A 27,968-nucleotide genomic window follows, 5' to 3' on the forward strand; every position below is an offset into this window, starting at 1 on the left:
TGCGGGAAAACCTCGAGGTATCCCTCATCAAGACGGGCCTCGAAAAGCGCTTCGTTTTACAGCAGAATAACGATCCGAAGCATACGGCCAATCTGATGAAGTCATTTTCCCGTTCCTGCCGCATCAAACCCCTTGAATGGCCCCCATAAAGTCCTGATCTGAACTCCATCGAAAATCTGTAGGCCATCCTCGATGCTCTGGTTGATAAGACTGGTGTGACAAATTAAAAATGTCTCAGGTCTCAAGTCTCAGGTCTCATGTCTCATGTCTCGTGTCTCAGATCTCGAGTCTCATATTTCAGGTCTCAAATCTCAGGTCTCAGGTCTCAGGTCTCAAGTCTCAGGTCACAGATCTCGTGTATCACGTTCTTAGTCTCAGAGCTAAGATTTTCCCAACTACAAAAAGATTCTATGTGTTTTCCTTTGAAAAAGTCTTGGAATATTTTCTCTGAAAAACCGCGTTAATTCGAAAATCCGCGTAAAAAAAAACCGCGTTAATTGGAAAATCCGCGTAAAAAAAGCCGCGTAAAAAAAACCGCGTAAAAAAAACCTCAGTGTACTTATTTTGATGCCATGGAGCATGCGTGAGAGGAACTCGACCCACAACACTTGCACAACCTTGTTGAAAGTATACCGAAGCACTTGTAGGACGTGTTGAAGGCCGAAAGAGGCCATACCCGTTATTAAATCGTTCTTGTTTGCCTTCAGTTTGAATCAATTTGAAGCTGTACCGATCTGGACACTTTATTTTGCCCCTGTTTTTTTTAATATTAACTGTTTTTTTCTATCAGAAAAACTTTTTTTAACAGCGCAACATTAACAAAAATTGAAAAGAACATAATAAACAATATTTAAAAAATGATTACAATGCGTTTTCGTAGAATTTTAACCAGAAAAATAAAAGAAATTGAAAAAAAAATAATTTGGACACTTTTGCCCCTCACTGTATCTATTAATTTTTTTTTGGTTTGACCAATGCAGGGTAAATGCACCCGATCTTGGCCTCTAAAGCGTGGTTGACTAGTTTTCCCAAGATTTTATCCTTCCTGTAATGATTGCTTACTTGCCTGGAAAATTTAAATTAAATGTGAATTATGTGGGATGAATCCTTTCAAACTATTGATTGAAATGCTCTTTATTGTGGTTCTCCGCCTTCCTAAGTTCTTAAAATTGATCGTCTCTCAAAATCACGCGCCTCGCTAATACGACAACGGGTCACATGAATTCGTTGATTTATCCTGGAAGGAAGCACAACAATGTATTGTATTGTTTTTGAAAAGTCGGAAGTTCGAAATGTCAATAATTTTTTGTGTTGATACGCATTCAGAATAATGCTCTTACGTTAAAAAGTCTTACTTGTTATTTCGGTTTTTTATTGTTTACAATTTTATTTCTATGAATGAAAAACAAATACATTCCAAAATATCCCACTGGATAACATACAAATATTAACACCCATCCGTCCTAGAAATTTTTACCTGTTACAATCTCTGGAAGTCAATTTGACACTCCTGACTAAAATCGCTTTATCTCTTCTTGTTTCCCAACCGATTTTTACATAAGTTATAACCTTCTAATGTAACTCAAATATGTTTTTCAGACTTTATTCAGCAACAACACTTGAGTTTTCCGTTTGACTTGAGTCTAAGAAAAAAATCCGAAAAACATGCTTCGGAAAAAAACTGTAGGTCATCTACGGAATAAAATATTTCACTTAGTGCTTAAGTTAGAAGCTTTACGTTGCACTATACATTTTGTAAAAATCGGTCTAGCAACAAGAGGTATAGCGGTTTTAAGCGAGGAGTGTCAAATGACACTTAAGGTCTGATTAGGAAGTTTTTTTCTTGGGCTTTAACGGTGCGTCCATAAAAAAGTAGTGATGCAAAGTTAAAGAATCCAAGAATTTATTGAGGGTCCCCGAAGTTTTTTTTTTGGTTTGGATGCACCCGAATAATGTCACAAGCCGTCAAACTTTCAATAGTGTCATATTGACACTCAAGAGCAAATTAGAGTTTTTAGAATGAATCAACATTCAAGCCACTTAAAAATATTTCTACCATGAATTTGTAGTATAAGTCAATGCAATAGCTAGAAAATTTCTTTCAATTAAAATAAAAAAAATGAAGATATTATCTATTTGTTCTTCACTTAATGCTCTTTGTTCAAAATTTAAGACAATCCAAGATAAGGAACTACGAATAAATGTTCGTTCGGCTAAGTATAGTTCACAGGTTCGTATTAGTTCTCTGCCGCAACTTGTGCTCTTACAATTTTCACCGATCAAATTAGTTTCTTCAAAATCCTTATATTTTTGCAGGGACTAGCCTTGACTATGGGCTTGAAGAAAAGATCAATTACATCCATCCAGCTAGATCCTCCACATTCGTTGAGCTTGGTAGCTAAACAACTTCTGGTTGCGGATGGGTCGTCACACTCCTTCTTGTAGTAGTCGGAAATAATCAATTCTCCCGTTATCTTAGAGGTCAAACCGAAACACTCGTTAACGTATTCCATCAAATTTTCTTCGCATTTTATGGAGGATTCAGCTGTAAAAAAGAAAGGTGTTTTCAAAATCAAATTGTTTTTACACATTCGATGGGTGACAGTTTACCAACTAGGATTTCTCCATCGTTTTTGCAGACCAGTTTAATTCCCTCTGGAATGTTATTGACGAGAATGTTGATAACTTCAGTCTCCTCAGGATCCAAGCACTTGCGAAGTTCATGCACCACAGGATGCAAACAGCCTAGTGCGCTAGTAACTTGGGGACAGTATCTTCGAAAAAAAAAGAACTATAAATTTTGGGGGGAGTTTAGATTTTCAAGTGACTTCTTACTTTTCGAAAAATGGTTTCCGCACCGCCAGATCTGCTGTAAGGCTGAAAAATTCCCTCCTCAAAGCGTCAAGATCGACCTGCAAGTTCATACATGAGGGCAGCATGTCAATTAGTCCCACGACCATGCCGACCGTTTCGTTGGAACCCGTCTTGTTTAGACACTTGGATTGGAGCTCGCTTAGCAGGTCAACTCCGGGGAGACTTCCGGCCGGCTCCGAGGAACTGGCAGAAATCGAACTGAATTTACAAGAAACTAGTCCTAACAGGCAGATGAGGTAGATGCTTGTTTTAGACATTGTAAAAAGGCGTATAACGCTTGTTGTTTCTTTAAACTTGTACGTTATTGTGTGGATCGTTTCTAAGAAGCAACTGTGGCGGGCTGAGAAAATGTTCATGTTTTTATACGTTGATGAGCAGAATGTTATAGTTCACAGTAAAAAATTTCGAAAAATATATGCAATCTAAAAAGTAAGGCATCTATTTTTTCCCCAGTGTAATTCAATAAAGATGCCATTTTGAACCATTTTTGGTAAATTTTTCATCGGTTTGAAATAAACAGTTTAAAATTAAATTCTTTGCAATAAATTTACACTGCATGACCTAGAAAGCAACGTCGGGATATAGTTTAACATCACAAACTATTTAAACTATGACAGATCGATTGGTTTGCTTTCTTTCGCGGCTTAAGTTTTTCTTTCGAAATGTTGTTGTTTCACAGTGAAATAAAGTCTGTCAAAAACAATAGTCCTAGCCCCAGTAGTGAGATTGCAGAGGATCGCTCCGTCAGTACTCGGCAGCTAACTTTGAGGCTCCAAACAGACACCTCATTAGCAGGATGTATGAAGAAATCTTCGTGAATTTGCTGTTAGCTGCTAGCGATGGTGCTGGTGATCAGTGTGTTGTTATTTTTTCTGTTTTCGGAAGTTGGCACCTTAACTACTTGAGATAGTGGGTGATGATTTTTTTTAAATTTGTTATAATTCGCACCGAAAATATATGTTGAATAAAAAAAATGGAAAGTTTGTTATTTTTTACATATAATAACACTGACAATCCTGAAAATTTAACAAATATTTCAAATATTCAGGAACGATAATTTCAAATTTAACATCGTTGTGTATTTTTACATGAGAAAAAGCTGCTCCACATTCGTGCATCGCTTCCGATCTTAATTTGAAGGCTTCAAAAAATTACACCATTGCAAAATTACATCGAGATAGAATTTTAGATCGAAAACGATGTTCTGTTTTCATGCATTTGTTTCGATCTAAATTAACACGAATTTTTCGGCCGGTGTAAATTAGCAAATAATTGCGTTTTTCTTTGATATGTTCATATTTTACACCCAATAAAAAAAATCTTTTTGGTACTTTGAAGACTGGTTTCAACAAGAATACATCGCTTGTTGTTATCATTACCGATTGACCTTGAATTGAACATTTAAATGCAAATACATACAAACAATTTCGGAGATTTTCTTGTTTTCTCACTTTGATACCTAGTAGGTATAAGTTGCTTTTCTGAAATACTATGTTTTGCGGTTCGATAAGAATAACCCAGTTTTTTGTTATATTTAAATTCATTTCAAATATAACTCCGTATAGTCTTCTTGAAAACCAATACAATCACAAATTTAAGACAGATTTAAATTTATAATTTTTTCTTCAGTGAATCAGGTATTACTGAAAAGACTTATCACATCGTTGGATGGAAATCGCAACTCAAACACGAATACATCCCGAGCAGACTTTGATGCCCAAACATAAAGCAAACTGAGGCCAAAATAAGGTGTCAACAGCAAACTGAAACCATATTTTGCTGTTTAAATTTCCCTGATACCAGAATGAGGCATTATTAAGGTTTCAATCATTTTATTTTAAAAGCAAGCAGAGACCTACAAAAGCTATCAACAGCAAGCTGTGAGCATAAATTGGTGTAAAATTTTATACGATAGCAAAAGTTGGCATCATTAGTTTTTTCCGTTTTTTTTAAAATAAACTTTAAACCTTAGAAAAAATGACAAGGTAAAATTTAACACGAAATTCGTTGTCCTTACCAGCAAAATTTGTTTGATTAATAATTTAAAAGAATTATGATGTTCAAAAAACACCACAGTGTTAACTCAATTTATAAACGTATTCTTCAAATCAGCATGCATAAACTTATTGATATTCTTCCGTTCAATGGAAATCAAATTCTAAAAAACTAGTAAGTGAGGTGGTTTAAAAAAGTTCCTTTGACAATAAATGGTCTCGGAAACATCTAAAGTAAATTCTAAGAAGCCAAGTGAAGAAACATTTATATTTTAAACGCTCTCGAATCCATATTAGTGTGATCTTGATTCAAAACCAATTTTCAGGACTTTTTTTTTAGAATATCTTTCAATACTCAAAGTTGAGAGCTGCCATTCAACAATAAAATCCTGAAAAAAAATTTAATCCATAACTGCACTGAAGATGGAATACACTCTTTCATGACAAAGAACACGATTTAGTGATGTAAATACAAAATTTTTAATGATAAATAGTACATGTTAATATAAACATATGAACTCGAAGTAAAGAATTCTACTTTGCACAGAATAAAAACTGTGCAAAACTTGAGATGGAATACTCTCATAACACTTCAAATTACAAAACACGGTTTTGGGAGATTGAATTTACCCAATTTGAGCATTAGTGATTGAGAGTGTAAAAATGTAAACAAAAAATCACGGACGTCCGGTCGAATGTCCGTGATGTATTTCAAATATTAATTTATAGTGACGTTGCGTCTGCCCCAAGCCATTGTCCAGAGTGAACAACGTCAAATAGGATGCGTTGGGAGACAACCGGAACCATGAAAAGGCAGAGAAAGTTGATCGAGATCAGCTGCTGGTCCTGTGATGACACCACTCCGGAACAAACAGTTTTTGGCAGGTAAGAATGTTGTTTCTTCTAAATTTATGAGTAATACAAAAGTAGGAATATCAATTTTAGACTATGGCTGTCGCTAATATAGTTCGACCGGACATTTTCGGAGACCAATATGTGGAAAGTAGAATTGGATGCTTCGAACGAACCGTGTACGTTAGATACTTACGTCACAACTTATTGGAATGAATGGTGGTGCAAACATCTGACAAAACAGCCGCACCCATCAGGCCAAGGATTTGGGCTAAACATAACGCTCGGTTTGATCCGATTTGTATTTGTCCTCTTCCTTGAATCTAATTCGATTCTGAAGGCCATCAATGCTTGAGTCGTACCGGAAACATCAACAGCTCGTTAACTATTTCATGTAAGTAAATTAACTAACATTACAGTTAATTCATGAGTCTTATTATGACTTCAGTGCCGTACTTCTGAGTATTTCAAAGTTTAACTTACATTTCATTAAGATCGATTTTTTTTTATTTTTCTTTTACTGCTTGCTGCACTGTTGTGTCCAAACTGCCCTCTACATTTCAAAAAGCTTACTAATCAAGAACTAGCTAATAACAGTATTATCACAGCATATCTACAGGCGTATTCTTTTGTAGCTTACCTTTTTGGGAACAGCTCCGACTCATTCCAACAAGTTCAGTTTTGTACGCTTTAGTGTCTTCTTTGGCAATACGTATTTTCACAAAAATGAATAATATATTAAAGTTTTATATACGATTGCTTATCAATATGGCGGTTACGTGAAAATCAAAGCAATTCTGAGAATAGCTTGCATTTTCAGTTGCTCAAATGAATCTGTTAGAAACGTTTAGATTGAAATTTCAGTTAATGCCAAATCAATCGTACATGATATTTTGGAAGTTGGTGACATTTGTTATATTTTTGATTATATTTACTAATAGTTAATTTTTGATCATGATGAATCATCCCAAAGGATGAAAATCTCAGAAAAAGTCTTTTTTTTTCTAAATAATTAATTATCCAACAATTGATCAGCTACAGACTCACTTCAATTAGCGAAGTTCGTGCAAGTAAAATCAACCTAGCGGATTTCTGGTAGAATTTATAAATGTTTAACAACTACAATTAACTTGAGATGAAAATCAATGAAATGGCATAATCAAAGCTAGAAGATCAGTTGCATGATGTTAGCTAAATAATTCGCCTGCAGGTATGCAGTAATAATACTGATATTTGCATTCTTATGATTAGTACAGCTGAATCACGTTTAGATGACAGTACTATCACAATGGTGCAGCAAGCATAAACCGAAATTCTTCGAAAAAACATTGTGGAAGGTAATTAAAACATTGATAAGTTTTGGCTTAGAACACAATAAGAGTAAATTTCGCTATCACACATTGAGAGTAAAATTTGCTCTTATTTTACTTGACATATAACGTACACAGCAAAAATAAGAGCAACATTTTCATAAACGAATAGCAACGCAATGACAAATTTTGCTTTTTCTGACCATACCAACTATATAATATCTGATTTTTTCATTCTTTTAAAAGCATGTTGATGCCAAATTTTGCTGTAGAAGAAATTCTCTTGATGCCTTGTATTGGCATGATTTTGCTCTCCAAGCTCTCGAAAAACGAGGTGTAGTTAAGGTCTCAGTTTTAGCAAAATTAGGCATCACTTTGCTAACCAAGTATGAAAATTTTTGCTCTCATTTTTGCTGTGTACCACCTTATGTCAAGCAAAATGAGAGCAAGTTCGGCTCTCAGGGCGTGATAGCAAAATTTGCTATAATTTTGCCATAAAAGTCTGCTCGGGATGTTTCTAGGTCTAAACGCAGAAGGGACTTTATCTGGTAAAATACCTACGGTGAATGCTCAGTTAGAAGCTTAATTCATGAAAGGGGTTTTTCTATAATCTGTTGTCGTTCAGCTGAACTTCTTTATTAATATTTTGTCTCACTAGTTCACTCTAATGGAGTTAATAATCCTATTTTTTATCATTTTTATTTTTTGTTCGCGGTGCTCCGGATTGCCTATTTTAACACTTAAAGGCCCAAGGACGCCCTGTTTCGCCTTCAACCAATAAATAATACGTGATGATGAATTTGCGTTGGAATAGTGATCCGATGCATTTTCACGATAATAACGTAATTTACGACAATATCGCGAAAACAGTAAACAATAAATATAGATCCCCCCCTTTTCCGAGCCCTCGTACGTTTCACACGACCTCTGAATGTGTTTTTCTCCCAATGCGTAAAGTAAGAACGACTGTAATGTTACCACGTTCGTCGCCATGAGACCCAAATTCGGATGACGGGTGTGTTTCCTGGGAGGACCCGTCACATCAAAAACGGGTAACTCCCCCTCTCAAGTTAGCTGCACAGTTTAGCCACACGTTGCAAGTCTTGGAGTTCTTCCTCTTTACTTTCTCGCTCCGAGAATTTCTTTGGGCCCGGCTAGTAAAACTACCAAAATAATCGTGACGACGAACGTGTTAAGTAAAAAGTGACATCTGTATTTCGCCTTTTTTTGTGCAATCCAAGAAGAGCTACATATTTTTTTCATGAATTCAGAGGTGTCCTGAACAAAAAGCCTGTCACCCCTGCTTAGAAGGCTCCTTTGTGGCGCTCCAGCATCCACGATGAACGTATCGCAATGAGAACCGCTCGAGAAGACCTGCAAATTTCTATCCGCGAGATCGCTTTCAGTATCCCAATACTGACTCAAAAGATACGCTCTTTAATTATTTAGATAGTGTTCCGTCTCACGACAAAACTTGACGAACATAATTCCTAAAATTCACTCGGTCCATGGCAAGCGTTCTCCAATTTCTCGGGCACCCCACGTTCGCCAGATCACGCTCCACTTGGTCTAACCACCTCGCTCGTTGTGCCCCCGCTCGTCTTGATCCTACCGGATTCGTAGCGAGCACTAGTTTTGCAGGACAGTCGTCCGGCATTCTCGCAACATGTCCCGCGCAGCGTATCCGGCCAGCCTTCACCACCTTCTGGATACTGGGTTCGCCGTAGAGGCGCGCGAGCTCGTGGTTCATCCTTCGTCTCCACACCCCGTTCTCCTGTACGCCGCCAAAGATGGTTCTTAACACTCGTCGCTCGAATACTCCGAGTGTACGCAGGTCCTCCTCGAGCAATATCCATGTCTCGTGCCCGTAGAGAACAACCGGTCTAATGAGCGTCATATACAGGTTACACTTCGTGCGAGGGCTAAGTCTTCTCGACCGCAGTTGCTTGTGGAGTCCATAGTAGGCACGACTTCCGCTGATAATTCGCTGCCGCATCTCACGGCTGGTGTCATTGTCTGCGGTCACCAGTGAGCTGAGATAGACAAAGTCTTCGACTATCTCCAGCTCGTCGCCGTCGACTGTGACCTTGTTATTGCTGGACAAGCGGGTTCGGTCGGTCTCGGATCCGCAGGCCAGCTTGTACTTCGTCTTGGATGTATTAATCATCAACCCAATCCTTCCGGCTTCGCGTTTCAGTTTGCGGTAGATCTCTTCCACCGCCGCAGTTCATCTGCCGATTATATCAATGTCATCCGCAGAGGACATAAGTTGACTGGATCTGTTGAAAATCGTGCCCCGCATTTCGCCCACTGCTCGTCGAATAACATCTTCTAGCGCCTCGTTGAACATCATGCAGCTTGTCGAAGCCCCCTGCGCGATTCGAATGAACTCGACAATTCACCCGAAATCCGCACACAGCACTGCGTTCCATCCATCGTCGCCTTGATCAGTCTGATCAGCTTCCCGGAAAAGTCGTTCTCGTCCATGATTTTCCATAGCTCGGTACGGTCGATCGTGTCGTATGCGGCTTTGAAGTCGATGAATAGATGGTGCGTAGGGACTTGGTATTCACGGCATTTTTGGAGGATTTGCCGTAAGGATTCGGGACAACACTTTGTAGGCGGCATTGAGGACAGTGATAGCTCGGTAGTTGTCACAGTCCGAAATCCAAGCCGAAAGTTGTTGCCTGTTATTCTTAAGAGATTTGGGAGAGCAATCTGCGAGATCAATGTAAACAAGGTTCAAAAATAGTTGTTTTGGAGCTCCTACCAAATCAACATGGCGATTTGAAAAGGCACAATTTTCTCGTAAAGGGTGATACGGTCAAAATTTGGTCAATATCAACTTGACGTATTTCTTTCAATTTTGCATTTAAAAAACCTGAACATCCCTCATTTTGAAGGTGTGTGTGTGTAGAATGTTGCTCCTATTTTGATTTTGGAATTCACTCTTCAGTTGTCAAAATGCCGTCCAAGGAAGAAGAGCAGCGTATCAGTTACCGAGTTACTCGCACGCAAAGCTGGCAAAATCTCTAAAAGTTGCCAAATCAACCGTTACAAATGTAATTGAAGTGTTTGGGGAACGTTTGTCGACAGCCAGGAAGTCTTGATCGGGGGGAAATCGAAAACCGTAAGCCGCTGAAACGACAGAGAGAGTTGCCGGTAGTTTCAAGCGAAACCCTAACCTCTCTTTACGAGATGCCGCAAATAAGTTGGGTGTATCGTCTACAACCGTGCATCGAGCCAAAAAACGGGCCGGACTATCGACTTACAAGAAGGTAGTGACTCCAAATCGCGATGATAAACAAAATACGCCGACCAAAGCGCGATCCCGGAGGCTGTACACGACGATGCTGACGAAGTTTGACTGCGTGGTAATGGACAACAAGCAGCTTCCGGGACAGGAGTTTTATACGGCAAAAGGAAGGGGAAAGGTAGAAGATATTTTCAAGCACATGAAACTGTCAAAGTTCGCGAAGAAATATCTGGTTTGGCAAACCATCTGTACCTGTGGCTTGGAAAGCAGCATTTTCATAGCTTCCGGGACTGTCAACCAAGAAATTTACGTGAAAGAGTATTTGAATAAACGTTTGCTGCCTTTCCTGAAGAAACACGGTTGTTCCGTACTGTTTTGGCCGGATTTGGCATCTTGCCATTATGGTAAAAAGGCCATGGAGTGGTTTGCCGCCAACAACGTGCAGGTGGTTCCCAAGGACAAAAACCCTCCCAACACGCCAGAGCTCCGCCCAATTGAGAAATACTGGGCTATTGTCAAGCGGAACCTAAAGAAGACCAAAATAAAATATGCTAAGGACGAGCAGCAGTTCAAGGCAAACTGGCTTTCTGCGGCGAAGAAGGTGGACAAGGTGGCTGTACAAAATCTGATGGCAGAGGTTAAGCGTAAGGCCCGGCAATTCGGTTTTGGAAAAGCGGAGGCCTAATTGAATATTTTTCCTGAATTTTATACTAATCAAACTTGAAAAAGAAATTTATTTGATTTTTTAAATAAACGATTTCACCAATTTACACGCGTTTTCCCTTGACCAAATTTTGACCGTATCACCCTTTATGTTTGGATAACGCACCGTGATAAGCCTATCCCTTTTCTGAAGATCAATCAGGGAGACAACACGACAAGTGAGTGAATTCATTAAGGTAGTTCTTTCCAAAAAAATTGTTTTTGCGCCAGAATGACAGGTTGAGTTGTTCTTTTTTATAGTAAACTAGAAACGGTCACAAAATTCAAGACTATTTAGAGACTGTTCAGCGAAAAGTCCGAAGTTTTGTCGATCGACTGTTCTTAAGGAATTCGTTAAGTGTTGCTCTACACCAAATTAGTCTGTTCCAACTTTATAAACTAGAAAAAAAAAACAATGTACAAAAATAATTACCCAAGACTTTTAATAGGATCAAGAGATGCTTACCTTCTTGCAGGGGCTAGTTTTAACAACCGGGCCATAGAACAGGTCAAAGATTTGCATCCAGCTGGATCCCCGGCAGCTGTCTAGCTTATCGGAGAAACAACTTCGAGCAGCGGCCAGATCCTCGCACAGCTTCCTATCGTAGGTGGCAATATCGAGCGCGGCCGTTGTGTTCTGGATCAGATTGGCACATTCGCCCAGATAGATGATTATGTTGTCCTTGCATTCGGTGAAACCATCATCAGCTGCGATAATCATTTAGGGAAAATATTTAAACAAACATCTAAAACATTCATGATTTCGAAGTACTCACAGAACAAAAGGGCTCCATCATTTTTGCAAATTAAATTCAGTGCCTCAGGAATCGCTCTGGTAACCACATCGAAAAGTTCAGCATCGTCGCGATCCATGCACTTGCGCACTTCTTTCGTTACCGGCTCCAGACACTTCATGGATTTCTGAACTTGAGGACAGTATCTTTGGCGGAAAATTTAAAATTTTTATTTACGGAGAGTTAAACATTTTTTAACCTTTTCTCACTTTCTGAAAAACGCCTTTCGGGTTTCAATCTCTGCTGTTAGATTTTCAATTTCTCTTTCCAAACCCATGAGATCAATCAATCCGAGCATACAATTCGGCAACAATTCGGACTCTGTCAGTATGTTACCGAACGTTTCGTTGCTGCCCAGTTTTTTCTGGCATTTGGATCGAAAACCTGATAGCATTTCATCCGCTTCGTTTGAGTCTTCTTCCGAAGAGTTCGATGAGTTGATATCGTTGATCACTTTGGACAAGCAAACTGGAAAAAAAGAACATTCGACGAGGATTAAAAAATTTGTAAATTACCGCTAAGCGACTTCATTAATCTTCTCACCAGCAATTAACCCAAACAGGCAGATAAGGTATACACTTGGTTTAGACATCGTTTGAGGAGGAAATACTTTTTGCGGCACTTGTACGATCTTGTTAGGGACCTTTCCGGGAGGTAACTGTGGCTGATTCAGAATTTTCGGATGCTTTTCTACGTTGATACGAATACATATTACACAGTACTACAAAAATTAGCGTTAATGTGTTTATTATTTTGAAAAAAAATCACATAGTTTCACGAATTATTCAAATCACCGAAACTTCACTAATTCATAATCTGAAATATTATATTTTAATTATGTTTATAATATTTTGAAATACAAAACGAAACTCTGAACAGTGCAGAGGGAGAGGTTTTCGGTCATAAAAGGTTATGCTTGATGACAGTAAAAAAAATTATGCTTGGTTGAATCTTGAAAAAAATCCTTGACCCACCACTACCAGCAGAAGCCGAATACTGGCCTCAAGTTTGAAAAGATTGGATGCCATTTTTTTGAAATATGCTTTGTCAATCAAAGGATTATAACATTAGTAACAATAAAAATCTCAATCTGATATCTGAACTCAGAATCTGATTCTTAAATTTGAAATCCAAATTCTGAAATCCTTATCATCAATTCGAAGCCTGAAATCTGCAATCTGAAATGGGAAATCTGAATATGAAAACTGAATCCGATTTCAGAATCTGAAATCTGTATCTGTGGAATCTGAACTGCACACAGTACTTTGAGATAAATAGCTTTTTTGAATTATGCTGAAGCTTTTGTTCGATTTGGATTCAATATTTTTCACTGTGCCGATCTCGAAGAGCACTGAATATCCAATCCACATTTTTGATACGCATGACGTGTTAGGCTGGGTCAATTACTGTTTTTTTTATTCCATTTTTTTTAATTGGGAACTAATTTTAGCATGAGACGATCTTTAAATAATATTTATTTTCTGCTTAATTTCAAGTATTCCAAAAGAAGGTTTAAAGAAACTCTTGGCTACACGGAAAAAAATGTATGGTATTTCCAACAATATTCAATCATATATCTGATTGGTATTTCCAACAATATTCAATCATATATCTGATTGATTCTCGACCAACTATAATTATCAAAATTTCAACAATACATATGAACACGGATGTAGTTGAATCTAACATATTTACAGTTGAATCAATTATACCACTACAGTTGAATCTATCATATTTTTAGTTAAATGTTTAAGGTTTATCAGAAATGTGGAGTTGAATCTATTTTATTTATAGTAGAATGCCTAAATTCAATTATACAATTGTATTTGAATCTATCATATTTACAGTTGTATTCTCACAGACGGCATTTTTTTCTTGTTTCTGGGATAAATTATCCAATGAAAATCCCACAGAATGATTTTCTTGTTTCGCTTGAACGTTTCTATGTAATGGTCCTGCATCATTTTGCCCAAAAGGTCGAGTCTTTATGCCGGTCCCGGGAAAGTAATCATATCATCTTTGGCACAATGCACACACAACCTCGTCTTTGGGTGTAGTCGATGACTTCCTTTCGATTCAGCCTCAGTATCAATACCTACTATAGCTGAATGAGAAGGAAGTCATCGTTTAACATTTTTATGTTTAGATGTTATTTGTTAAATTTATAATTCTCAATTCAATTTAAGTGATCGACTCAAATTTGAAAAACATTACAACGATTATATAGCTCGGTTTCAGAGTGGAATGAAAAAACAAGTTTGTTTTTCAGTACAAAATTTTAATTTTTCCCATACAAACCTTAAAGCTGGAATTTACTCCTAAAAACGTAGCTTTAAGATTCTGAAAAATCATGAGTGAATTTTGGACCAGAATTAGACCTTTTAGACATCGGTACTTTCTTATAAAAAACTGTTTTTAAATAAACAGAATTTACCAATTGATATTTTTTTTTGTTGAAAATTTAGTAGCCTTTTTTGATGATTCTTGATGCTCTAAAGTAATAATTTCCCCTTTTTTACGCCTCATGGTCGCTTCTTGCTTTATCTTCCCTGAGAATATTTTATCTCAGAAAACACTGGACCAAATATTAAAAATCAAGTATCTATGAGTTACCGAAAGTTCGATGTTCAATTTTCTAGAATGAAGTTTCCTTGTTGAATTTATAACATTGAAGTTATGTTTCTATGTGTAGCACACTTGCGGCGATTAAAAAAAAAGAGATATCTCGTATTTGGTCCGCAATGTGTTCAAATGGAGAAGATTCCTCTAACTGATTAGTAATTTTTTTTGTCCTTGAATAAAGACATTATTTATTGACCCATACTAATGGCTCGTGTCATCCAGCTGAAATAAGTGTTTCTGTTAATCAAAGCTTTTGATCTCGTTCTCAGGATAAGGGATTTAAGATTACACGAGGCAGGAATTAAAATATTTTGGCAAGTGTTAAAATCAAACCATCCACTCACGTTTTGATGAAGGAGAACTGGGAGAGCGCCGATAACACCTGCTGATTGAAGCGGCGTGAAACACATAAAGATGTTTTTACAGCCTCTCTCTATGAGGGCTCAAAAATAGGGTATGCCAAGCCCACATCCAGAACTCCCAATTCAGGAATCGGGATGTGTGTCGTTGAGCTCGTTCAAAAGTTTGACTCTTGAACTCCATTCCTTTGCCTCCATGTTCGTTCGATGATCCTCCAATCTTAAAAGCTTACTATAGCATAAAAAATAACCGGATTCGTAAGGTATGTTTATTCCGAAAAAACAAATCACTGTGGCAGTTTCGTCTTTCGGGTTTTTTTTTCAGCAACAACAAAAAATTAAACTGCATATTCCTAAATGAAGATTACCCTTCCAAATGGAGGTCACACGTGTAGTTTCCGATTATCGAGCGACACGCGGTGTAATACATTACGCGTGTTATTATTTCTAATTTGCTAACCGAGCACGAGCTGCACCTTATGCTAAATTTTTTTGGTAAATATCAAAATAATATAAGCTTGGGTTGACCTGTACGTTCAACCCATTATCATCACTGAAACCGTGCTCGTGCTATGAATCGGATTTTTCCGGATCAATTGTCTATCAACTGTCTAGATTTAGTTTTTTCAACAAACCTTGTTTCCTTAATAACAAAAATATTCAGATAATTTCCCAACGTGGGGGCCAACAATGTCAGTTTCTTGCGTGGAAATTGGGCTTATTTGGTTTTCTGATGTACAATAATTTATCTACGATTGGAAAGGTCTTGATGAGATTTGAAAAAGTTGGTATGGGACCAACAAAATCTACAGTGGAAGAAAAAAAGTTATGAATCGCAGAAGTTGTATGGTATCAAGAAAAACAGTGGAAAAAATTCAGCTAGCGGGCCAATTTCCAGATCTACTCGACATGCAGATGGTTTTGAAAGACGGATTTGTACTGATTTGTAAAACAACTTCTTAAATTCATAATTTTTTTTTTTCCTACGATAAATTATTTTGGCCCCGAAGCGTTTTTTTACTTGTATGGCCAAAACCTTTTTAACCGTACCTTGCGCATGCATTTACACCAGAAAACCAAGTTTCATTCATTTTTCGCCAGTTTCCTTTAAAAGAGCTTTTTGGGCTTCCTTTATTTAGTCTAGCTTAGAGTATTTTGTCTTCTATTCAACATCTTGTACAACTCCTTTAGCCAGACAAATCAAGGTATTCTTCACACATATTGACGTGACTTAATCGAAAGTCGATGAACTCACAAAAAAAACACTTAAAGGGTTTCTACGCTAAATATAACTCAGATGATTCCTAGCAAAGAAGATTCCATTCTCAAGAAATGCAGACACGTTTCTGTTCTGAAACTCAAGGAGGTGGAACTTACTGGCCGAATGGTCATCAGACCAACTGGCCGTTAAGCCATATGAATGCTAGACCGAAGGCTGTTCGGCCGAAAGGATGTTAAACTGAATGGCTGTAAGGCCGTATAGGTGATAGTCTTCGGCTGGATAACCGTCGACCTGAAGACCTATTCGTGATGTACATATATGCATTTAATCCACACTGTCTAGCGTCAATTGATCCTAACATTCTGCCTAGCATCCCTTCGGTCCAATATCGAAGCAGACTAGTGTTAATGAATGTCCGTTCGGCCTAACGTCCACTCAACATTAGGGTGTCCCAAAATTGCATAACTTCTGGGAATCTGGGGGCTCACCCTCAAAATGGTAGATTAGGATGATTCAAATTTGGTTCATTTTTCATTTTTTACGTGTAGTATTTAGCTCGGACAAAATTAAAAAAATATAAAATATATAAATTTCATTAAAATTTTGGGACCCAGAATTTATTTAAAATCAAATCTTTTGAAAGTGGACTTTTTTCAAAGATCGCGCTTGCGGAACCTCTAAACATATTTTTTTTTTCAGTCGGCCCCATACAAAAGTTTGTTCTACACATCCTAATCTACCATTTTGAGGGTGAGCCCTCAGATTCCCAGAAGTTATGCAATTTTGGGACACCCTATTCAACATCTTTTCGGCCTATCGCCCATTCGGCCTAACATTCATTCGGTCGAAATACCTTCGGCCATAAGTCCCATTCGATCTGATCTGTAAGGTGATTCTGCAAGGTGAGGTTTGGCCTAATATCCTTGTCTCTGACGGCCTTCGGCCGAATGTCGACTTATTTGAAAACATCTCAAAGGAAACACAAGACCACAGTATCGGGCAAACCCAATTCTAGGGACATCTAGGCGGGTACTTCCAACTAGAAGTTTCTAGTTTGTAACAGTATCGATATTTTGTTTTTTTTTTTTTTTAATATGTCTTTATTCGTACCAATTCATCATTACATTTATATTACATTATTACATTACATTAGGTGTTCAGTTCAATAATGAACTGTCCAGAGCCCTATAGTTTACTAATCGCTAAAATTTATTTATTCGACTTATATTTGCTGAGCACAATCAAGTATTTTTTGTAGGAGAACATCCTGTAATGTCAAAAATATTTTTTAAACTTACAACTAAAAACTAAAACTATCCTAGAATTAAACTAATTGTAGAGAGAACGAATCTCTGCGATGGAAGACTGCATCGATTATCCTCTAAAGTTAGAGATGATTTTGTTGGCCATCTCTTCGATCGATTCAATGCCCGCAATCCGATGAAGATCTTCGGTGCTGTGCCAAGGTGGAAGCCGCAAAATCATTTTCAGAACCTTGTTCTGAATCCTCTGGATGGCTTTCTTCCTCGTCGCGCAGCAGCTAGACCAAATCGGAACCGCATACATTATTGCTGGTCGGAATACCTGCTTATAAATAAGCATCTTATTCTTCAGGCACAGTCGGGATTTCCTGTTGATGAGAGAATAAAGAGATTTAGTGTATTTATTACATTTAGATTGAATATCTTCAAAGTGATTTTTAAAAGTAAGATTCCGATCAAGTGTAAGTCCCAAGTACTTCACGTGATCAGACCATTCTAATGAAACCCCATTAAAAGCTATGGAATGATTTTCATTAGGTTTTAAAAATTGAGCTCTTGGCTTATGGGGGAATAAAATAAGTTGAGTTTTGGAAGCGTTAGGAGAAATTTTCCACATTTTCAAGTATTTCAAAAAGGAATTTAAATTTTGTTGCAATCTACTGCGTACCACCCGTAAATTCCGACCTTTGGCTGAAAGCAAAGTATCATCAGCAAATAATCTTCTACCTTTTCCTTCTGGTACATCAGGAAGATCAGAAGTAAAAATATTGTATAAGATTGGCCCAAGTATACTACCCTGAGGGACACCAGCTCTAATGGGTGTCCTTTCAGAGCATGAATTTTGATAGCTTACTTGTAAGGTTCGGCTAGTCAAATAATTTTGAATAATTTTGGTGAGATATACAGGAAAATCAAATCGAGCTAATTTAGCTACTAAACCTTTGTGCCAAACACCGTCAAAAGCTTTTTCAATATCAAGAAGAGCAACACCAGTTGAATAACCCTCAGATTTGCTAGCGTTAATCATATTAGTTACACTCAAAAGTTGATGTGTAGTAGAATGTCCATGACGAAAACCAAATTGTTCATCAGGGAAAATAGAATTCTGATTAATGTGAATCATCATTCTATTCAAAATAACTCTCTCAAATAGTTTACTTAAAGAAGGGAGCAAACTAATTGGTCGATAACTTGAAGGCTCTGAAGCACTTTTTCCAGGTTTTAAAATTGGAGTTACTTTGGCATTTTTCCATTTATGTGGAAAATAAGCCAAGTGAAAACATTTATTGAAGATTTTAACTAAAAAATTTAAAGTGCTTTCAGGCAACTTTTTAATAAGAATATAGAAAATCCCATATTCCCCTGGGGCTTTCATATTTTTAAATTTTTTGCAAATCAATTTAAGTTCATCAATATTTGTCTCATAAGAACTTCCAAATACATTTTGTTTAGAAAGAATATCATCAAATTCAAGGGAAATTTGAGCATCAATTGGACTTACAACGTTTAAATTAAAATCATAAGCAGACTCAAATTGTTGGGCCAATTTTTGAGCTTTTTCTGCATTCGTTAAAAGAAGTTTATCCCCGTCTTTCAAAGTAGGAATTGGCTTCTGGGGCTTTTTCAGAATTTTAGTCAATTTCCAAAATGGCTTTGAGTAGGGTTTTATGTCCTCTACTGCTTTAGCAAAATTTTCATTACGAATGAAATTTAAACGACGTTTGATCTCTTTTTGAAGGTCGCAATAAATAAATTTCAAATAAGGATCTCTAGTACGTTGATATTGGCGTCGACGAATGTTTTTCAGTAGTATCAAAAACTGAAGATCATCATCAATTAAAGGTTGATTAAATTTATGTTTAACTATGGGTATTGAAGCGGCTTTAGCATAGACTATTGAAGTTGTCAAATTTCCTACAGCCAAATGAATATCTTCTATTGAATTAAGTGGAACGTTTACATTCAAATTACGTTCAATAAAATTCCTATATCGCTCCCAGTCAGCTTTTTGAAAGTTAAAAGTTGATTTTAAAGGGTTTTCAATGGGACTTTGGGATAAAGAAAAGGTTACTGGAAGGTGGTCTGAATCGAGGTCCGCATGAGTAACTAATTGACTACAATGCTCGCTTAAATCCGTTAGAACCAAATCAATTGTGGAAGGATTTCTAATCGAAGAGAAACAAGTATGCCCATTAGGATATTCAACAGTGTAATAACCTGCAGAGCAGTCATGAAACAAAATATTCCCATTTGAATTTGATGAAATATTATTCCAAGATCGGTGTTTTGCATATTATAATAAAAAATTTAGATTTATTTCTGGTGAGTTTTTGTAAATCTCCCTTCAAAAAATTTTTCTGTTCACCACTGCATTGAAAAGGCAAATATGCGGCAATAATTATAATTTTCCCCATAGAAGTTTCTAATTCAATTCCAATTGTTTCTAAGACCTTTGTATTGAAAGAAGGAAGAAGTCTAAATTTGAGACGACTATTGATAACAATAGCTACACCCGCACCTTGTCGATCAAGTCGATCATTTCGCAAAATTTTAAAGAAAGCATTGCTTTTCAAGTTATTGTCTGGCTTTAAAAAAGTTTCAGTGATGGCAGCAATATGTATGTTTTGAGTTTTCAAAAATAAAAAGAATTCATCTTGGTTAGCCAGCAAAGATCTAGCATTCCAATTCATAATATTTAAACATCTATTTGGATCCATGAGGGAATCGTAAAGTCATAATAATTTTGTTAGCATAATTCAAAGAAGTTTGGAAAGCTTCAAACATTGAATTTGCTTTCAACATAAGTTGCATCATTTCCATCAAATTTTGATGCAAAAATTTTAATTTTTCCTTAGTAATCTCACCCAAATCAACAAAATTGTTAGGATCAGAAAATGAATGAGAAGAACAAGTATTTGAATTTCGGGGATTTTCCCAAGCGTTCGCATGAACGTTGAGACTTGGTTTTTTCCCATTTTTATTAGTTATGCCTGGAGAGGGCAACCCATTTTCAACCACCTCTGAGAACGATAAACAACGAGTCTGTGGCGCAGATTCAGCACAGGTAACATTAAGATCACTTCGGGTATTACCCAGCCGTGATTCCAATGTAGGCCGGGGCTGACCGCGAACAGGCAGGTTGTTTGCCGGCCTGACGTGTGAAGACGAAAAAGAGGAAGGAGGAGAAGAAACTTTTCTGGAAGTTTTAGGATTTTTCCTAGAAGCAATAATTTTTACCCTGATGGGACAGTCTAGAGAATTCGAGGAATGATTACCTGCGCAATTTGCACACTTGAAAAATTCTGTTTTTGGTTTATCACCACCATAAAGGCATTTAGATTTTTCATGATCGAATGAGCCGCAAAGCATGCATCTGGCATTCATTCTACAATTTTTAGTGCCGTGACAAAAAGCTTGACAACGACGACATTGCGTAATATTTTGAAGGAAATTGATTGAAGATTTTCGAAAAGGTTCGAATTTGACTCGACAATGAAACATAAGACGAGCCTTTTCAAGAATTTGCAAATTATTAACTTGATCCTTTTTAAAATGGATCAAATAAAGTTCAGGAGCAAAACCAACACTACTGATATTATTCGTGTTGGTTCTTTTCCTCATTTGAATTACTTGAATTTGAGAAAAACCTAACAAAGAATTTAATTCAGTTGTGATCTCATCCGGTGTCTGATCGCCGATGAGACCACGAAGTACAACTTTAAATGGACAATCACTTCTGGTGTCGTAAGTAAAAAATTGATGTTTTTTATTATTCAAATAATTTAAAATTTTTTGAAAATCATTGAAAGATTCCGCCAATATACGAGCAGTTCCCCTTCGACCGATCTGAAAAGAAATCTTCACATCCTTGACGGAAGTGTGGATTTCTTTCCGAAAGGCATTGAAGTCAGGAATCGTGACCGTTATTGGTGGAACCTTTTCGTTTTTAAGAGTATAAGAAGAAGAAGGTTTCTTAGTACTCTTATCAGAATTAAATATGAACATTTCCTCAGATGGACCTGAATTAGGTTCGGCAATCCGTTTTCTTCCGGCCCTTGAACCGGCCGAAGACTTCCACATGCTGGAAAGAAAAGAGAAAAATATGAATAAAAGAAAATAAAAATAATTTTAGCACTGAAAAGTGCTGATTGAAAAACAGGTAAGGAAAAAAAAAATAATGTAAAAATGTTCCTGCAGGTACACAGCAACGATACGATGCTCCGGCGTACGTGTTGACGGCTCAACGGTACAGATGAAAGTGATCGATATTTTGTTCTTTGCTTGTGTCTTACCCCTAAAGGCACTCAATGACGTCGAACCCCACCGTCTAAGAGCGCTCCAGATATGACGTCACGAAGGAACTTAAATGAGATATGATTGCAACTGGAGTAATAGCTTAGCGTTTGGTTTATATGAAGCCTGTCTTCACCAGCTGGTTGATATGCGTCCGGTTATCAACCCCATCACTAGATATGTATGAATGTAGTGATAACCGGGTTGTTGATTTCGCTTCACCCGAACTTAGACCCGTGATCGGAAATCAAAACCTCGGATGAGATGAAAAAGTCTTCATAAGAAGAAATTTTCTTCGGAGAACTACCAATAACTTTAAGATCTAATGTATCACACATATTCTCGGAGGAGCCGATCCACCTACAACCCGCTATCATCCAGCCAGGGAAAGGTTACCCAACGCAACCAGCGATCGTCAACGGCAAACCCATCTCCATCACGTGGTACGTTCCGACCGACAGTAAACACCGCAGATTTGCGCAAAGGTTAACGCGAAGCGGCAACGGTTATTTTGGGTCCAAGAGTGGCATCGCTTCATCCCACAGAAGACCGACGGCGATTTTCCGGAAACTTTTCCGCTTCCGGTGTAAAATCAGGTTTGAGCAACCATCCAACCCGAGCATATCCGATGGGTAAATAATTACTACCACCCCAAACCCTAAATCGCACTTCTCTGATAGGAATTTCCTTGAAAAAATTCCACACGTGGCCAATTAGATTCAAGCAAATGCACTCCTAAGTAAAAGTAAATTTCTGAGGGAAAAGTAAGCCAGGCAGCGCTTTCGAGCGTTGAGAAGTTAGGGGGGAAAACGCCCCGAAGGAAAATCCAAGGCAGCTAGGAAAATTCGGAAAAATGAATTTGTAAAACCCCCACTAACACATGCATTATTTTGGCGAATAGAAAACTTATTTTATACGATATTTTGATGCAGCTTTTATTTGAAAGTTAAAGGTCACGTTTTTTTTTCGGTTTCCGCTTTTACTGGAAGTCTGGGTTGACTTCCGTTCTTTTGACTCGTCGTTTTCAGCCCCTTTCTAACCTCCCAAGCAAATCTGGGGAATTTCGGTCGGGGAAAGTGGGCCCTGTGAAGATTTCATTTGAGAATCTTTATTCTTATGCATTTCGTGTTTTGGTAGCCAACCGAAGAACTTATCTATTATCCAGGTTGTTTTCCTGCGAATTTGTTCGGGGATTTTGTTTGAGGGTCAACAGGTTGAAGAATGGTGGGGTGATTGGTGATCAAGGGCCATACATAATATACCCACCCTATTGATGGGTCTCTTAGCCGGGCAAGCATCAAACAGGAGGATGATCTCTTCGGAGTGGCGCATATAAACCATCCGCTTAGCACTCAGATTATTCCCACGCCCCAACTGCCTCCCGTTGCAAGTTATTTGCGTGCTTTCGATTGTTTTGATCCTCATTTCATACAACTTCAAACGGAATTACGAAGTTATGAACAAATGCAATCATCATGTTTCCAAATTGAATTCATCAAACGACGTTAGTGCCAAACGATTAATGCAAAAGTGTGTAAGTAAATTTTGACTAATAGGAACAGCTAGCTATTTACAAAAGAATCTTAGGGTCTGTTGATAGAACCTGAAGCTTTCTGTGGAGTATCGAGGAGTGCTTGGCTTATGGAGCTCAAAAACTGGGAAAGCACCACTATTGTTTGCAATTGAAGAACAGTAGAGGGATCAGCTCAGGTGAAAAGATACATTGAACCAAGCGCACGGATCTCCAAAAACATGTTGAACTCAAGTAAACACAAGTTAATTACTTACTCAAGTTTCTTGACCGGACAATGTTCAACAAAACACCATCTTAAAAGGATAAATATTATTAAAAACGATTGCTATAGATTGTGCAGGTTCGAAACATAGAGCATCTTTCATGCAACTGCTGCGCGGTCCTCTGATAGGGTGTAATATACTAATCAAACTTTATTACGCGTATTGAAAATTTCTTTCAATTCATATTTATGAAAAAAGTACTATTTGATATAACCACATGTAACAGATAAGCAGTACTGTTTGTTTTATTAACTGTGTTCAATTTTTAGAATTCAAAATTTTAAACAAACCAGATGAAGAATTCAAGCTTGACTGCTGACTGTAGATTATTTCATTGTTGCAGTTTGGAATAAAGCTCTTGCCAGTTACGCTTTCCCTCGATGACATCGTATTCAAACTTTGCACGGAGAAGCTTTGATAAGCGGATTGTACAACAGATCGAATACTTCCAACCACCTGGGTTCCTTGCATTCTTCCAGTTTAGCCGCAAAACAGCTTCGAACCTCAGTCAGTTCATCACACTGATTCTGGTTGAAGGTAGATATATGCGAAAAGGCGCTTGGATCGGTGATCCGCTCCGAACAATCGTGAAAATGAAAGAATACCTTTTCGGTACATGATCCAAGACCACCATCAGAAGCTGTCATTAAATATGGGAGAAATTTTTCGAAAATGGTTCATCTCATTATCTCTCAGATTTTTACTTACAGAAGAAAATTTCTCCGTTATTCTTGCAAACCAATTTAATTCCCTCTGTGATGGCGTTTGTGAGAGCATCAAGAAGTTCCTGTTCCTTGCTGTCCAGGCATTTTCGGGCTTCACTCTTCACAGGATCCAGACAGCGAACTGCATTTAGGAATAGTGGGCACTGTCTATGGTAATTCGAAAAAAAAAATCGTTATTAACAGGTCTCAAAACACGAACACAAGATCCTCTTACTTACTGAACCACTCTTCCCGGACACTAATCACGGAACGGAAATTTGGGAATTCCCTGTCCAATTTCTTGATGTTTATCTCAGTTTCATAGCATGGGATTGCGAATTTCAAATTTTGCAGCACGGTTAAGAACGTATCGTTGCCACCCGTCTTTTTGAGACATTGAAGCGCGAATCCATTCATCGGCAGCTCAGATTCGTTGGACTCCTGGCAGGCAACCAGCCCAATTAGGCAGCAGGCAAGGAAGATTTCTGTTCTTATCATTGTAAGAAGAGTGAATTAACCCACTTGGTACTTTTACGATGATGCTGAGACGATCGTTTCCAATAGTCAACTGTGACTTATTTCGGGATTTGTTCATGCTTATATGCGCTGATTATGTTGTTCCCGCACGAAAGAAGCAGGGAAGAAATACGGCGCCGGGTACTCATGGGAAGATGAAACCGGTAACCTAAAACGAAAAGAATTAATCGTTATACTTGAACCTGATTTGCTTTGCGTAGAAGAGCAAAATCATTACTAAGTTACCACAATGATCTGTCCAGCATGTGCTATGGCTTTTTTCAACATGTGGTCCTGGTATTTCTTCAGATTTCCCTTCTGAGACATTCATGATCGTCTATTATTATCAACAATGATGGGAGCATAGCCGTTAGTGAATGATTGTGGAGACGAGACGTTCAAAATGTATCATCAAGTATGTCGATCACCGTTGATTAGCCACGTGACGAATAGCACTTGAAGGTATAAGTATTCTAGCTTGAAACGAATCCTGATTGCTTTTCTTGAGCGATTTTCCGAACATTGCTCCAGAGTAGTTATGAAGTTGTATTTTTTTTTATTTAACTCCATACTGTTTCCTAATAGGCACATTCGTTTACTAACCATTGCAGCGCCGTGCATCACTTAAAACTAAGATAACAATAATATTTAAATATAAGGCAATAAATTTGCCAATAGGGGCCACGTTTTGATCAGCTTTTCCAAAATGTTGTAGCAGCATATCTGTCCAATGTTCATGCAAATTGAATATCAACGAAATCAAAATAATGAAATCCGTAACCGTTTTTTCGTGGTTATTGAGAATTGAGAAGCGTCCTCGACTGCGTCGGCTTCGGCATCGGCGTTGACATCGGCGGCATCGGGGTGGGATACGGTGCTCCAGCATGTGGCTCGTTACGGTTGTGGTCGGTCAAGGGTTATCTGATGAGCTGAGGATTCTACGATCGTTGGCAGATTTTTGCTCTCCTTTGAGCGCTTCGTAGAGCGATAGGGAGAAATGATAATACCTTTGCAGTGAAGGCACCCATCTATTTGAGAGGGATAGCTGGCAGTCTTGTGTAGAAAACCGCACCTCGCACATTTAGCTCTATTACCACAGAAACGATACGTGTGTCCATATTTTTGACAGTTTTTGCATATCATGGGTTTCGGGGTGTATATGCACAAAGGGATAAGTTTGTTTTCCACCTCCATATAGTCTGGCAAGATTATTTATTTTATTTACATAGTATTCCGTCTTACGACATAACTTGACGAACATAATTCCTAAAATTCACTCGGTTCATAGCAACCGTTCTCCAATTTCTCGGGCACCCCACGTTCGCCAGATCACGCTCCACTTGGTCTAACCACCTCGCTCGTTGCGCCCCCGCTCGTCTTGTTCCTACCGGATTCGTAGCGAACACCTGTTTTGCAGGACAGTCGTCCGGCATTCTCGCAACATGTCCCGCCCAGCGTATCCGGCCAGCCTTCACCACCTTCTGGATACTGGGTTCGCCGTAGAGGCGCGCGAGCTCGTGGTTCATCCTTCGCCTCCACACTCCGTTCTCCTGTACACCGCCAAAGATGGTTCTTAACACTCGTCGCTCGAATACTCCGAGTGTACGCAGGTCCTCCTCGAGCAATATCCATGTCTCGTGCCCGTAGAGAACAACCGGTCTAATGAGCGTCATATACAGGTTACACTTCGTGCGAGGGCTAAGTCTTCTCGACCGCAGTTGCTTGTGGAGTCCATAGTAGGCACGACTTCCGCTGATAATTCGCCTCCGGATCTCACGGCTGGTGTCATTGTCTGCGGTCACCAGTGAGCCGAGATAGACAAAGTCTTCGACTATCTCCAGCTCGTCGCCGTCGACTGTGACCTTGTTATTGCTGGACAAGCGGGTTCGGTCGGTCTCGGATCCGCAGGCCAGCTTGTACTTCGGTTTTGGATGTATTAATCATCAACCCAATCCTTCCGGCTTCGCGTTTCAGTTTGCGGTATATCTCTTCCACCGCCGCAGTTCATCTGCCGATTATATCAATGTCATCCGCAAAGGACATAAGTTGACTGGATCTGTTGAAAATCGTGCCCCGCATTTCGCCCACCGCTCGTCGAATAACACCTTCTAGCGCCACGTTGAACATCATGCAGGATAGACCATCACCTTGTCGAAGCCCCCTGCGCGATTCGAATGAACCGCCAGTCTGGCAAGATAGTTCCAGCAAATGTTACACGCATAGAGAACGACGGCACATAGATTTTTCTACCATCATTGCACTGAGACATTCAAGTACAGCAACATGGGAAATTCTCGGGTCCTTGAACAGTCCTTTCCCATTAAGCACAACTGTTCCAAAATGAAGCTCCGCTTGTTTAAAAACGCCTGATATTTCCACTTTTGAACTGGGAATATACACCCGGAATAATTTTGTCAATTTTTCACTGTGTACCACACTGTTCGCATCATGGCGGTTTCCAAAAAGCAAACGCAGTTTGTTGAAATTCACTTGCTTTGTTTGCAGGAGAGATTCATATGTCATATGAAGCTCCCTGGCCACGAGTATCACGTTTATTGGTTTTTCTATTTGACGAACAAACACTTCGTATGGCCCTTTAGCTGAGGCCGGGTAACTTCGGATCCGGTTTAGAATTTCTTTAGGGACTTCTTCTTGTTGATCGTGCTCTGGACTTTGATTACCATCATCCGTTTGCATTCGGGTATCAGTATACGCTGAAGACCGGCCTTCGCCAGCCATAGCGCAACGGGTGCTTTAAAACAAAAGCTAAACGTTGGTTGTATTTTTGACCGCGGTTGAAGAGCAACTATAAAATCGACCGTCCTTATCGAGAGGCACGAGCGAACTGTGATGGAAGTCTATTGTTGTAATGAGAAACCTTGCCATAAGAGAATTTGTTCAGAAGGTAAAATCATTTTGTACGATTTGTTATGCATATATGTATGTGAGTCACTTTTGTGAACATTGTTTTAACATACGCCATTCATGCTAATAATAGCTCACATCATTTCCAACAACTTTCTAAATGACATGTATGAGTAAAAGTGCCAAAAACCATCAGTTTTGATTTTTGTCCCGGTATCCCATACATTCAATGCACTGTGCGCCAGGAAGCCACCGTTGTGCGTTTTTTGTGATTAATCGGCGCAAAAAGCCTATGAGACAAATATCCCTCGTTCTGCATGAAGCTCAAGTAGTACGTACATTGGGCTAAGATGTTTGATTGGCAAGACGATAAAAAATTGTGTTGTGAGTTCGATTCTCACTTCCCTACGGCACCGTGGTTTTTTTTATTCTCTTGTTTTGGGATGAATTATCCGAAAGAGAGAAAATCCTATAAAATGTCTTCTTGTTTCGCTTAAATGTAGTGGTCGGTCATGCATCATTTTGGTTGGAAGCTCGAATCCTTAT

At 38.4% G+C, this 27,968-nt stretch overlaps 4 protein-coding genes across 9 annotated transcripts in view; 1 reads left to right on the forward strand and 3 right to left on the reverse strand.

Moving 5' to 3' along the window:
* LOC129755801 (ribonuclease P protein subunit p25-like protein) overlaps nucleotides 1-27,968 on the forward strand; it is a 137,471-nt gene that overhangs the window by 57,076 nt on the left and 52,427 nt on the right. The gene's annotated exons all lie outside the window — the stretch shown is intronic.
* On the reverse strand, nucleotides 2,159-3,180 carry LOC129755800 (27 kDa hemolymph glycoprotein-like). The gene is made up of 3 exons (XM_055752452.1): nucleotides 2,836-3,180; nucleotides 2,611-2,774; nucleotides 2,159-2,545 (listed from the first exon to the last, which is right to left on the reverse strand). The coding sequence occupies exons 1-3, from the start codon at nucleotides 3,129-3,131 to the stop codon at nucleotides 2,280-2,282; spliced, it is 726 nt and encodes a 241-aa protein (XP_055608427.1). The 5' UTR covers nucleotides 3,132-3,180; the 3' UTR covers nucleotides 2,159-2,279.
* On the reverse strand, nucleotides 11,222-12,429 carry LOC129755799 (27 kDa hemolymph glycoprotein-like). The gene is made up of 5 exons (XM_055752451.1): nucleotides 12,326-12,429; nucleotides 11,992-12,250; nucleotides 11,765-11,928; nucleotides 11,455-11,696; nucleotides 11,222-11,387 (listed from the first exon to the last, which is right to left on the reverse strand). Exons 1-5 carry the CDS (start codon nucleotides 12,372-12,374, stop codon nucleotides 11,355-11,357), a joined length of 747 nt encoding a protein of 248 aa, XP_055608426.1. The 5' UTR covers nucleotides 12,375-12,429; the 3' UTR covers nucleotides 11,222-11,354.
* On the reverse strand, nucleotides 23,600-24,596 carry LOC129755803 (27 kDa hemolymph protein-like). The gene is made up of 3 exons (XM_055752460.1): nucleotides 24,277-24,596; nucleotides 24,046-24,209; nucleotides 23,600-23,977 (listed from the first exon to the last, which is right to left on the reverse strand). The coding sequence occupies exons 1-3, from the start codon at nucleotides 24,537-24,539 to the stop codon at nucleotides 23,730-23,732; spliced, it is 675 nt and encodes a 224-aa protein (XP_055608435.1). The 5' UTR covers nucleotides 24,540-24,596; the 3' UTR covers nucleotides 23,600-23,729.

The sequence above is a fragment of the Uranotaenia lowii genome, chromosome 3 (assembly GCF_029784155.1).
Source record: "Uranotaenia lowii strain MFRU-FL chromosome 3, ASM2978415v1, whole genome shotgun sequence".
In the NCBI taxonomy this organism is placed as follows: domain Eukaryota; kingdom Metazoa; phylum Arthropoda; class Insecta; order Diptera; family Culicidae; genus Uranotaenia; species Uranotaenia lowii.